This window comes from Rattus rattus, chromosome 3 (genome assembly GCF_011064425.1).
Source record: "Rattus rattus isolate New Zealand chromosome 3, Rrattus_CSIRO_v1, whole genome shotgun sequence".
Classification (NCBI taxonomy): domain Eukaryota; kingdom Metazoa; phylum Chordata; class Mammalia; order Rodentia; family Muridae; genus Rattus; species Rattus rattus.
This window is the reverse complement of record NC_046156.1, coordinates 116,631,562-116,643,886: the sequence shown is the minus strand read 5'-3', so window position 1 is coordinate 116,643,886 and position 12,325 is coordinate 116,631,562. Positions and strand designations below refer to the sequence as shown.

Below are 12,325 nucleotides of genomic sequence, written 5' to 3'. Positions count from 1 at the left end.
CTGTGTTGTTTGGGTCAGTGTTTTATGATAGCAACAGAAAATCACACTGGGCCTCAACTGACCCAATCCTCTGACTCTAGGAGCCAATTTACAATATAGTCTTTTCTGCTGGAGGTCGTTTTCTCATCGTTTGGGGACAGTCTCTCGCTGGCTTGGATCTCACCAAGGGAAGCAGAATGGCCGGCCAGGGAGCTGCTTGTCGCTAGATCCCAGTACTGGGCTTACAAAGGAAACTGCACCACGTCCAGCTTTATATGTGGGTTCTGGAGATGGAACTCGTGTTAGATGAAGTCCTTTTACTGACGGCACCTCCTCAGCCATCAGTGTCACTGAATACCATGTTGGTTTGAATGAAAAAAACCTCCCTGGGAAGAATCAATGTATCTGGGCTGTGCAAGTCCACTGGGCCCATCAGCAAGGATGGCATGCCATGCTGGTGTGGTTAGTGTTTTACACATCCTGTGAATGATTGTGGGGCTAACAGATATGAAGATACGGTGTGTGATGTCTACCTGATCTGAAAGTTCAAGCTTGCTGTTAATTCTCTGTGTCAGTTTGTTTTTGTTACAAGTACTGTAGACTGTCATTCACTCCCTGTGTAGATGCCTGACCTCTTGCCCTTGGGGACTGTGCTGATCATTGCTGGTTGAACTTCTTGCCTTGGTCTGGGCTGTGATGTGTTCCAGTGGCCTGCTCTGTAACACTGTAACAGCAAAGTAACAGGAATCAGTACACACTTCAATGGTCTCAATCCCCCATTAAAAGGCAGAGACTAACAGATTCGATTAGCAAACAGGGTCCATCTCTCTTCTCCATCCAAGAAACACAGCTCACCATCAAAGACAAGGACAGAAATTGCCTTAGAGTGAAAGAGCTGAACATGGCCAGACGCCAGCTTCTGTGAAGGCATCACCTGTGCATGCAATTAGCATATTTGTTTGAGTTCAGCTCAGCTGTGAGCGTCTTCAAAGAAAATCAGTACCTTTGTGATATATCCAACTCTGCTTGCTTGCTTTCTTTCTTTCTTTCTTTCTTTCTTTCTTTCTTTCTTTCTTTCTTTCTTTCTTTCTTTCCTTCCTTTCCTTTCCTTCCTTCCTTCCTTCCTTCCTTCCTTCCTTCTTTCTTTCTTTCTTTCTTTCTTTCTTTTTTTCTTTCTTTCTTTTCTAAGGTTTATTTATTTATGTGAGTACACTGTAGCTGTCTTCAGACTGCCAGAAGAGGGCATCAGATTCCATTGCAGATGCTTTGTGAGTCACCATGTGGTTGCTGGGAATTGAACTCAGGACCTCTGGAAGAGCAGTTAGTGCTCGTAACCACGGAGTCATCTAAGCTTCTACAACTAGTATCCACTGTTTACTGGCATTCAGGCACAGGCTACCTGGGAGGTCTGTAAAGCAACCTGAGTGAGTAGTCCTGAATGATGACATGTACCCTGAGGCCAGCACATTTCCCACACATTGACGCCACAGTCACTGTTGGGGCTGGAAATACACATTAGGAGTAAGCAGTGAGCTGGAGCTGAGGGATTGATTATTGAGAGGAGCAAAAGGGAGGCTGGTGACAGGCTGTGCAGCCCTGCCCATGGCCCAAGCTAGAGAGGCCTGGACCTTCACAGGTCACCGATTCTAGAGTACTTCAGATCTGAACTGGTCACTGGCACATAATCATTACTAGAATCTAGCTCCTTTGCTTTGCCCAGTGAGATTTTCTGCCTACATTTGTTTAGATCTTGTGTTTGGGTTGTATTCTCTTAATTCTGTATTATATTTTCAATCTGGTAGAGGAGTTTGGCCCAGTAACTGTAAGCCTAGCTGAGCCCAATGCTCTCTGGAGCCAGTGGCGATTTGCACAGAGAGAGCAGGAAATGACATGCCTATTCATTCCTTAGTATGAAATTACCAAATATATCTAATATAGAGTGGGATCATGAGATACCATGTTTCTCATAGGTTTGGAACACATCAATCATATTTGACGTATTCTACGTACACCATCAAGATACTTGTACTGCCAGAGTATTTTAAAGCTAATCTCACATATCAGATCTCATTTTATGCATATAGTGATTTCCTGATGGGAAAAACCGTGTGATACGATCACCACAACACTGTCCTGTTTAGCGGTTTTGAGAATTATTTCAGAGTCTTTCAGAAGCTGCCGGGGGCTGTCTCCCCAGCTACTTGTAAACAGTGGGGAAGTTACTTTATCTTACAATCACACTTCACTGGTTTCTCCATTTTGAACTGTCATCAGGTTTTTACTCCTCTGAGCAGTGTCCAGGTGGAGGGACCCCTGGGCTGTTTGTACTGGAGGACTGATGACTTCCTTTTTTTCCTGGGACCAAACACATTTGATGAACACTCTGTACCCAGCCCTGTTATAATGACTTACATCATAGGTTTTGCTGGGCAAAGTTGTGAGGAGTTTGGCAGTAAAGTTTGGTAGTATTCTCTGTTTGAAGTGGCCCTCATGGGCTTGCATGTTTGACCATATTGTCTACAACCGAGTGCTGTTTGGGACTCCTGTTAGGGCTGGGTCACTAGAGGTGATGGCCTGTCCCTGTTTCTGGTCCCATCTACTTGCTGATTTACTAAGATGGAGGGTTTGCTGTCCCACTGACCACTCCCACTGAACTGCCTAGTGTGGCCTCCCTGGCACAGGGAATTAGATCCCCTGAAACCTTGAACGAAAATAAAGCTTTCTTCCTTTATGCTGCTTCTATCTAGTATTTTGTCATGCTTTGGGCTTTGTTAAGAATTCACAAATTTTACTTGACCTCGGCATTTGTTTTTAGGTAGCATTTGTTAGCCAGAATACATTCTGGGAGAGGTTGTCCTAGCAAGGAAATTTTGCCTCCCAGTAGCAAGATGGAAATGTTGAACTTCATTTTACTCCCAATTAATAAGGTGATGTTTGTATCCAAATCTAATTACCACAATCAGGTAACATGTGATTTGTTTTCTGGAAACCTACTTGATATTAATGCAGTGTGGTAAGTCATACTGCATGAATGAGTCATGTGTCAGCATGTTGGGGTTTGATAAGAAATTTATAAAAATAAGAATAGCTAGGCAGGGGGTTGGGGATTTAGCTCAGTGGTAGAGCGCTTGCCTCGCAAGCGCAAGGCCCTGGGTTCTGTCCCCAGCTCTGAAAAAAAGAAAAAAAAAAAAAAGAATAGCTAGGCAGAAAGTCCCTCGAATACATTGGGAAAAGGAAAGATGAGTAGAAATAAGATATGTGGAAGTCAGGGAGGAAGTTCCCAAGACAGCACTGGGTTATACTGCCCTTTATTTGTGAAAAAATGGCCAAACAAGACTTCAAAATTGTTTAGGCAGTTGCACTGCACAGACATTTTATAGGCATCCTCCTTTCCATGTAGTCTTGGAAATACGTTTATTTCTTTAAAAAAATATACACTCTGTTCTAAATAACTCACAAATAAAACCTGGCACACAGTTAGTTTAAGAAGCCATTCAAGGGGTTGGGGATTTAGCTCAGTGGTAGAGCGCTTGCCTCGCAAGCGCAAGGCCCTGGGTTTGGTCCTCAGCTCCGAAAAAACAAAAACAAAAACAAACAAACAAACAAACAAACAAACGAAGCCATTCAAACGCTTTCCCAGTCCCAAGCTCAGCAGATGATTAGAAAGGCCATTCAGAGCCCATGGGGCTTTGCTTAGAGTCTTCCCGTTCATCAGCAGCTGCATTTCTGTTCACATGGCCAGCACAGGAAGACAGAATCAAAGCTGGGAAACGTAGCCTTCTAATCCTTTTTGATGCCCATGTGGCCTCCTTTGCCTGTGTCCTGTCTTTTCTCATTGTCTTCTCTCTCTCTCTCTCTCTCTCTCTCTCTCTCTCTCTCTCTCTCTCTCTCTCTCTCTCGATGCATATGTATGTTTGTGTGTATGTGATCTGTGAATTGTGGGGCTGCTTTGATTCCTGGTGCCATAATTTTTCTATGTTACTTACAGTCAAACTACAACTCCAAGCAGAAGAGAGAGGAGTTGTGTCCATCAAGGGAGTGTGTGCGAACCGGTACCTGGCTATGAAGGAAGATGGACGGCTGCTGGCTTCAGTGAGTAGTGCTTTCTGTGAGGGGCTTTCTGTCATTTGCTCTGTGCAGTTATTTTCTAGCACTGGTATTGAGTCTTTGTTTGGGTTTCATGTGCATCATTTTATCTCTGTATTTCCCTAGGTAGTAGCGTTCCCTGCATTTCATAGACTTTAAGACTCACGCAGGGAGGAAGACACAGTGCATGTAAGATGAAGTCCAGGCATTCTGCAGTCACATGGCTCCAAATCACTGTGCTTCTCTCTGCAAAACAGTTGAAAAAGTCTCCCTTACGGTTGTTTAAAGGTCATATAAAAGCACACATAAAACTTGGTTATTGGTTTTGACTCATCCTCTAGAATATTAGTTGAGAAAGTGGGCTTCCAGCCCAAGCTCAGATGCTGGCTCCACCCCCTGGTGGCCATGTGCTCTTCGGCAGATCATTCTGAGATGGTCCCTCGTGCGTATCACAGGTACGCTGGCCCCATCTTAACACAGCTTGGGAAGGATTTGAGGGTACTGTGTATCATGTTTATCATAGCTAGTCCGGGCTCTAGCTCCAGGCTAGTATTCTTCCTATGAATGGAAGCTCCCTGCCAGTGTCTCCTTCCTTATTAGAACCAGAGGGATAGTCTCTTGGACACACAGTAGAGAATGGTACTGTGAACTAAAGTCACAGGACACAGGGCACACTCCTGCCTCCTCCCGGAGTGGGTAGGACATGTGTAAAGGTCTGATTGTACGGTTTTGAGAACGGCGTCCAGAGCATTGGGCTAACAGGCCAGTGTTCTCCCCTGAGCCATACCCTCAGCTCTGCCTAGCCTCTCTAGCGTCCCTGGTAGATAACACCACAGCTTTGAGTGCTTCCAGTGTTGTCAGCTGTACAAGCTGTTCATTTCTTTTTTTCTGAATGAAGGCATTTAGATTTTGGAGAGAGATTTTTCTGATCATCAATATTCAGATCCATCATGTGACAGAGATACTGTCATCAGTGAGTGCAGTGTCGCGGATTGCTGTCTTTAGTTAATGACAGATTGCTGTCAATCAGTCAAGGTGAACTCATCAGTCAATTATGAACGGGGCTCATAATTGTCATTTGGTAGCTAAAATCATTTCAAGACCCTCTTCAAGAGTAGCCCATGATCATAGTGTATACAGGATGCCAGATGTGCTAGACAGCGGCCTTAAAGAGCCTAGTGTCACGTGTTCTCTGCCCCTAATGGGTGCACTGTGCAGGAAGGCAAAGGTGTATTAGTGTAGTGTGTGGGCACTTTGTTGAGTTCTACTGGTGTTTCACATTCATGCAGAGCAACACAGGAGAAGGTTGGAAGTATTATGATGATGTAAGGAGTAATTTAGGGAAGAAAGTGACGAGCTTGTGTAGGACTCATGGAGGTGACTTGTAAGTACAGTGTTGGTGAAAAGGACCCCGGGCAGGGGTAGACCTGAAACTGTGGATACAAGAGGCTACTTGGCACATCTCAAAAACTATGAGCAACTCACCCCAGCTGGAATGTGACCCGCAAAGGACAGAACACAATGAAAGGGTGGAGAGAAGGCTGGGAAGGCAAACAAGCTTGTTTTCAGGTCTTACATCCTGCCAACCATGCTCACCGTGAGGCTGGAGAGGTCCAAAGCCAGCAGGGTTTGCCTCCAGCTGAAAGCGCTCTGGCAGCAGTGTAGAGTGGCTTTGGGGAGCCTGGAGTGTCAGTGACACTAACTAGAGTTGAAGAGGAAACACTGTTGTGGCCACTACGAGCCTGGGCATCACAGGGACGTGGGAAGGAGGGTGATGGTAGACAGAGGCACAAGACTTTGCGTTCACTTTAAGAATGAACACTCCATCCTTCCCACTGCTGTGTATGTACTGTGTAGGAGCTGCTAGAGAGACCGCTGCAGGCAGAGCTTGAGCAGTGTCCTTTAAAATCTTCCTTCTGTACTCCCCTGCCCTTGGGACCTTATATAGGACACTCCTCCTAGGGTTTATCTGCAGTTTTCCACAGTCACAGACAAGATCTCATCAGGGTTTGTACCTGGGAAAGGAACTGCAGACTGTCTGGACCCCAACAGAAAACAAGCAGCATTTGCAGGGCTGTGTTCAAGTGCACTGGTCTTGTTTTGGTCATAACTGGCTGTGGACCCCACTAGCCCTGTAGCCTTGAGATTCTATCCTTTCCACTTCAATCGTAGTCAATGAACGCCTTACTAGGGTGAGAGTGGATCACAGTGAGTCCATATGACAGTCACGAAAGGAATTTGTCTCAAGAACATAGGTTGGATGGTGGGTTCATCTGAAATGGTTAAAAATCACCACAGTTTCCAAGAGCTCCAGAGATAGAAGCTGCCCACCCATCCACCACCACCTCTGTGGTGACTTGGTTACAAACAAGAGGAAGTAAATTAAAGATGGCAGAGGTGAAAATGGGGCTGTCCAGGTCTTCATGGGGAATTCCGACCTCGCTTGGTGAATAGGTGTGAAGCTTCATAATGTACTAAGTAGTAGGGTTTCTGTTCCCTTCCTCAGCAAGGAAGCCACTGTTGGAGGATGAAAGCCATCTGGCTCTACTAAGTCTTACTGGATTTCGCTCTCTTTAGTGCATGCTAACTCTCCTCATGAAGCAACCAAATACCACCAAGTTGATAGAGTGGGAGTCAGTTTAGTAAATTTTAGAGATTTATCACAGACCCTCAGCATGGACAAACCCAATGGCTACACACACATGGAAAACTCGAGATTTATCAGGCTCTTCTGAGGAGGGCACAAGCCAGATAGGCTGTGGTGACAGCTGGTTTGTGTTCCACCCCCATCAGAGGGCCCAATCCTGCTGCCAAGTCACAAACTAATCTCTGGCCTCAGCATCCAGTATGACTGGCTGCCATGCTCTCTCAGCAAGTCCCTCTTCTCAGCTGGGCAGTCTGGACTGTCAGTCTTCTGATGAAGAAGTTAGTGCTATACCTCATAGCAGGAGGGGTGCTGATGGCCTAGCTCAGTAGCCTTTCTCTCTGAGTCAGATCTGCCAATGCTCAGCTGTCAACACTAGTAACTTCTGGAGTAACTCCAGTGTCCCGATCAGAAGCCATCATTTGGGATGTGAATATGCCTCGTGTCTGGAGAGGCTGTTTGTAAGCCCGTGCTGGCCCCACGTCACCCTGTGTGCGATGGCAACACTGGATTGCTATAAATGCTACACACTGAATGACAATGAGATATGATCACTCCTAGGAAGATAGTTGGGGAGAGGGTTTTTATTGTAGATGTGAGAGTTCAGCCAGAGGTATCTGGGAGAGTCCAGGCTGAGCATGGCCAGCAGAGTAGACTGGGTCATGAGAGGAGAGGGAGGAGGAGAGGGAGAGAGGACAGATGAGCCAGGAACAGAGGACCAAGAGAGAAGGAAAACCAAGGGAAGGACCAAGAGACCAAGAAGGGAGCCAAGAGGCCAGGAGGCAAGTGGACAAAGAGAACACAAGGCCAAGATGGCTGGGTTATATAGGAAAAAGGAGCTGGAGGGAAGGCAGTGAAGCTCAGCGGCTAGAAAGATTTAGAGTAGGGGGACGGTGTGGCAGTGTGTGTGTGTGTGTGTGTGTGTGTGTGTGTGTGTGTGCACGCGCGCGCGCTTACATGCATGCACGTGTGCATGTGTGAAGTGCTGAGAGGAATCCAGACTCTATAATAGGTACTTGCGATGCTCAGGGAGCCGGGTGGCCTGGGTTCACTTTGATAAGTTACTGGGCACCTCAGTTAGTTATTTATCTTGAATTTCTTTGAGACCTAACACCAGCTCTATGATTACTGTAGTGGTTCTCTAACATACTCATCCTCTTCGGGACAGCAGTACCTCAGAGAGCTGTACTGGCTTTACTGTTGTTTGAAGATATGAGAAAGGACTGGTGTAACACTGGTGTAACCACAGTGGTCTAAAAGTGTTCAAGTTGAGGATTGCTCATGATTTCAAGCTGTGTGTGTGTATGTGTGTGTGTGTGTGTGTGTGTGTGTATACACTGTGCTTTCTTTTTCAAATTTCTTTTCATTTATTTTCACTGTGTCACTGCTTGTTTGTATGAGTACCACATGTGTGGAGTTCCTGTGGAGGCCAGCAGAGGGTGGAAGATCTCCTGGAACTGATGTCATAGGCAGTTGTGTGCCTTGTTTGTTTAAAATTAAATTATTTTATTTATTTACATCCTGAATGTTGCCTCTCCTCTTGGTTTCCCCCTCGCAGAGTTCTTTACACTGTATCCCCTTCACCTCTGAGAGAGTGCAACCCCACACCAAAGGAATCTCCCTTCCTGGGGCATCAAGTCTCTAAAGGATTAGGTGCATCTTCTCCCACTGAGGTCAAACAAGGCAGTCCTCTGCTACATATGTGCAGGATGGGGTGGGGGTGAGGGTTGGACCGGCCCGTGTATGCTCTCTGGGTGGTGTGCCTTGATGTTTTTTTGTTTGGTTTGGCTTTGCCCAAGATCTCTTGCTGGTTAGGCTAGGCTGGCTGACTGGCCAGCAAGCCCCAGGGATCTCCTGTTTCCCCCCCTCTTCATTGCAAGCACATGATAACGTATGTTTCTGTTTGTTTGTTTTAAAGATAGGGTATTACTATATAAGCCCTGGCATCCTGGCATTACTATAAAAACCAGTATGGCCTCCAGCTCACAGAAATCTACCTGCCTCTGTCTCCTAAGTGCTGTGATTAGAGACAGGTCCCCCCATGCCCAGCAATGCCAGGCATTCGAGTCTGGAACTCAGGTTCAGTTTCTCGTGCTTGAATGGCAAACACTCCTCCAGCATCTATCCAGTCCTCGAAAACATGTTCTAAAAAGACTTTCTGCTTTTCAAAGCTAGAGAATCCAAGTGTCCAAACAGTGCTGTAGCTCTGCAAAGGCCTGTGTTTGGAGCCTGGAACTGTGACTCTTTGGTGTATGACAAAGAGTTTCTCACAAGGAGGTGTTTTTGTTGCTCTAAGTTACAGAAACCCAGAACAAATATTAAGAACAATGGTTCCACAGAATTCATACAAAATTGTCCATTTTAAACAAAATTGCATCTAGTGAGTTTAAATGTAGATCCTGGTTTCAATACCAAATAACTTTGATGGTAGGACTTGTGGGGGGAAGTATTGATGAGCCCCTCTGAGGGGGGTTGCCTGTGGTTCCCTATCTGAGGCTACAGATTGTGTTTCCGTGGACAGGATTGAAATAAGAGTCAAAAGGTGCTTTTGTTGGTCTGTGTAGTGAATGCTGAGGGGCTGTTTTAATTAATCCAAAGCATATTTCACACACAAAACAATTTCTGATTTGAGTGCTCTTAGCGGTGACATGGATCTCTACAGTGTAGAAAAGAAGGGAAGTATTGTTTTAGGGCTCAGTGATTAGGGCTCAGTTTTGCAGTCTACACTGACCTAATTTGAGCTAAAGGAAAAGCTGCATCTTTGTAAAGAGATAAAATGCTAGACTGGATTGAATGCAGAGTAGGCCAAGAGAGAATTACTGCTCTTGGAAACCATTCCCAACAATTCTCTGCAGCCTTTTTATAAGATTGAGACCACGTTGGCTCTTAAATTTTTCCCATTTGTGGTTTTTATTTAGTTCTAAAACGCTCAACATGGATACTTACCTCACATCTGTCTTTAATTCTCAGAAGTGGTGTGAGCAAATGCATTCTGAGATTTCTATTGAGCAAACTCCTTCATAAGCCAAAACTGTAAGAATCAAAGTACTGTAAACGGGTAAACAGCTCAGAAAACAGAGCATGGGGAAATGGCCATAAGGTTCAAACCCGAAACTGAGCGGAGGACCAGAGCCAGTGTGAAAGCGGGAGGGGTGCTGGGAAGCCTCAGGGCATCCTGCTGTGTCACAGATGTTTCTTACTGTGCAGAGACCATCTGGTTCAGTGAGGCCTAGAGAAGGTACAGAACTTAGATGTCCTGCACATTAGCTAGGGATTGAGGCAAAGCTGGAGCCCAGGATCCAGGCTGGCTGGAAGCCATCATGGATGTCAGGCCAGGGCCACTGGACTATTGGAAAGGGCCATCCTCTCAGTTTCCTCAGAGGGTCTATATGCAGTCAGTTAGGCCAAAGTCTATATTTCAGTTCAAAGCCAAGTTTTCCTGGCCTCAGTTCTCTCTTATTCTGATTCTGCAACCTGAGTGTAGCTTTATTTTAAGCTAGCTGCAGTATTTTATTTGCTTATTAATTTAGTAGAAATTTATTGATCTCTTACTATGTGGCAAGCATGGATATCACAACAGATATAATAAATCAAAATTTCTACATGGGACTTATAGGAAGGATGTCACCATGTAGCAGCTCTTGATATACTAGCTTTATTAATTATGAGGATTTCTTACAATATATTTTGATCATTTTCACCCCCATTTCTGCCCTACCTCCTCTAATAGTCATCTCCACCTTTCTACAACCCCCACCCACCACTTTATAGTCTATTTTTAAAAAGTCCACTGAGTTCAAGTAGTGCTGCCCATGTACTCCCGGGTGTGGGGGTCACACTGGGGAATGAACTTGACTATCAGGGGCCACATCCTTTAGGAAAACTAATTCTCTCCTCTAAAAGCCATCAACCTTCAGTTAGGAGTGGAGACTGGCAAGCCCCTCCCACTTTCTGCCTAGAATGCTGACTGGTTTGATTGTGTGTCAGTCTTGTGCTGGGAAAGCAGTTTACTCTTAAAAGATGATGCATTCTAAGAAGGACACGAAATAAAGGGGGAGATAGATATAGATATATATAGATATATATATATAGATATATATATATATATAGATATATACATACACACAAATAACCTGTATCTCTGGATAGTGGAGATACAAATCACTCAAACATGCTTAAAATCAAGGATATGCTTTTATTAGATAACTAGAGGCTACTCAGCCCCTGAAGAAATTACTTTCTGCACATGTGTGTATGGTGGAGGTGGTGGTGTATTTGTGGGGGAGGTGCATGCAAGCAGGTGCACCTGCATGAGGAGGGATGAGTTAACATTGGGTATCTTCTTCAATCTTTGTCCACCTTATGTAACAAAGCATAGTGTCCAGGCAGTAGTTTTAGGTCAACTTGACACAAACTAGAGTCATTTAGGAAGAGAGAACCTTAACTGAGAAAATGCTGCCACCTGTGGGCAAGCTTATGGTGTATTGATTTTTGATCCCTGTGGGAGGGCCCTGCTTACTGTGGGTAGTGTTACACTAGGGCTGGTGGTCCTTGGTCCTCTAAGAAAGCAGAGTGAGCAAGCCATGTGGAGCAAGGAAGAGGCACCTCTCCATGTTCTCTGCCTCTGCGTCCTCTCCTGACTCCCCTCAGTGATGTACTGTGATGTGAAACTGTAAGCTAAAATAAATCCTTCCCTCCCAAAGTGCCTTTTGGTCAAGGTGTTTTACCACAGCAACAGAAATAATAACTAAGACACAAGGTTTCTTGCGGAATCTGGAGTGATTTCAGCTACTGGGGATCCTGTCTGCCTTCCGTGTACTGGGTTTACAGGTGACCACCACTCCCACCTGGCATTTATGTGGGTTCTGGGCACAGCACCTCAAATTTGTCCTCATACTTGCATAGCAATCATTTTATTCATTGTGTCATCCCTCCAGATGAAAGGGTTCTTTTCTGGTAACACTTGCAGGTCTGGCTTTTTGTATGACTTATATTTTATTTTTATCGTGTAGCTTAATGTATTTAGAATGGATAGTGCATGTCTGCTGTCAGTATATACTATATAATGAGCACATCAGGGTAAAGCTTTCTTAAGAATATAATGTACCTTACAACAGTTTTAAGTTTGCAGGAAAGTTAGACAGTCTGCTACGTTTCTCCACTAGGTGGCTGGCTACCTGTCACACTGCCATACTAGTAGCTAAAGTCCATAGTGACTTACAACACTTTGATTTTCCTCTGAAGATCCTATTCAGGGCCGGCTTTGGTCATCCTGTCTCTGTAGTTTCCTCTACACAGGGACCATTCCTTAGACTCTCCTTATTTTTCTTTACTTTGACAGCTGGACATCTTTAGGATCCACTGGTTTGGGATTGCCTGGTGTTTTTCTTGTGGCTAGACAGAGTTCTGAAAGTTATTGAGAGGATAACCACAGAAGTACAGACTTCATCATTGGGTGTCTCCACTCTGAAGTTAGTCTTTCCTCTCCTCAATGAGCAGGAGTTCACTGTTAAGGGATGGGCCACCACAAGGAAGTCACCATGCAGAAGTTCACACCTAGGGGATGATGTGCTGTAGGAAGGATGTGTAGGAGATCACTCTTACAGGGCAGAGTTT

General features: G+C 45.0%; 1 protein-coding gene across 1 annotated transcript in view; it reads left to right on the top strand.

Annotated features, from left to right (window-relative positions):
- Positions 1 to 12,325, top strand: part of Fgf2 (fibroblast growth factor 2) — a 53,302-nt gene that overhangs the window by 37,971 nt on the left and 3,006 nt on the right. The window contains exon 2 of the mRNA XM_032898486.1: positions 3,968 to 4,071. Within this exon, the coding sequence (XP_032754377.1) occupies positions 3,968 to 4,071 (104 nt within the window). The remainder of the gene's footprint in view (positions 1 to 3,967; positions 4,072 to 12,325) is intronic.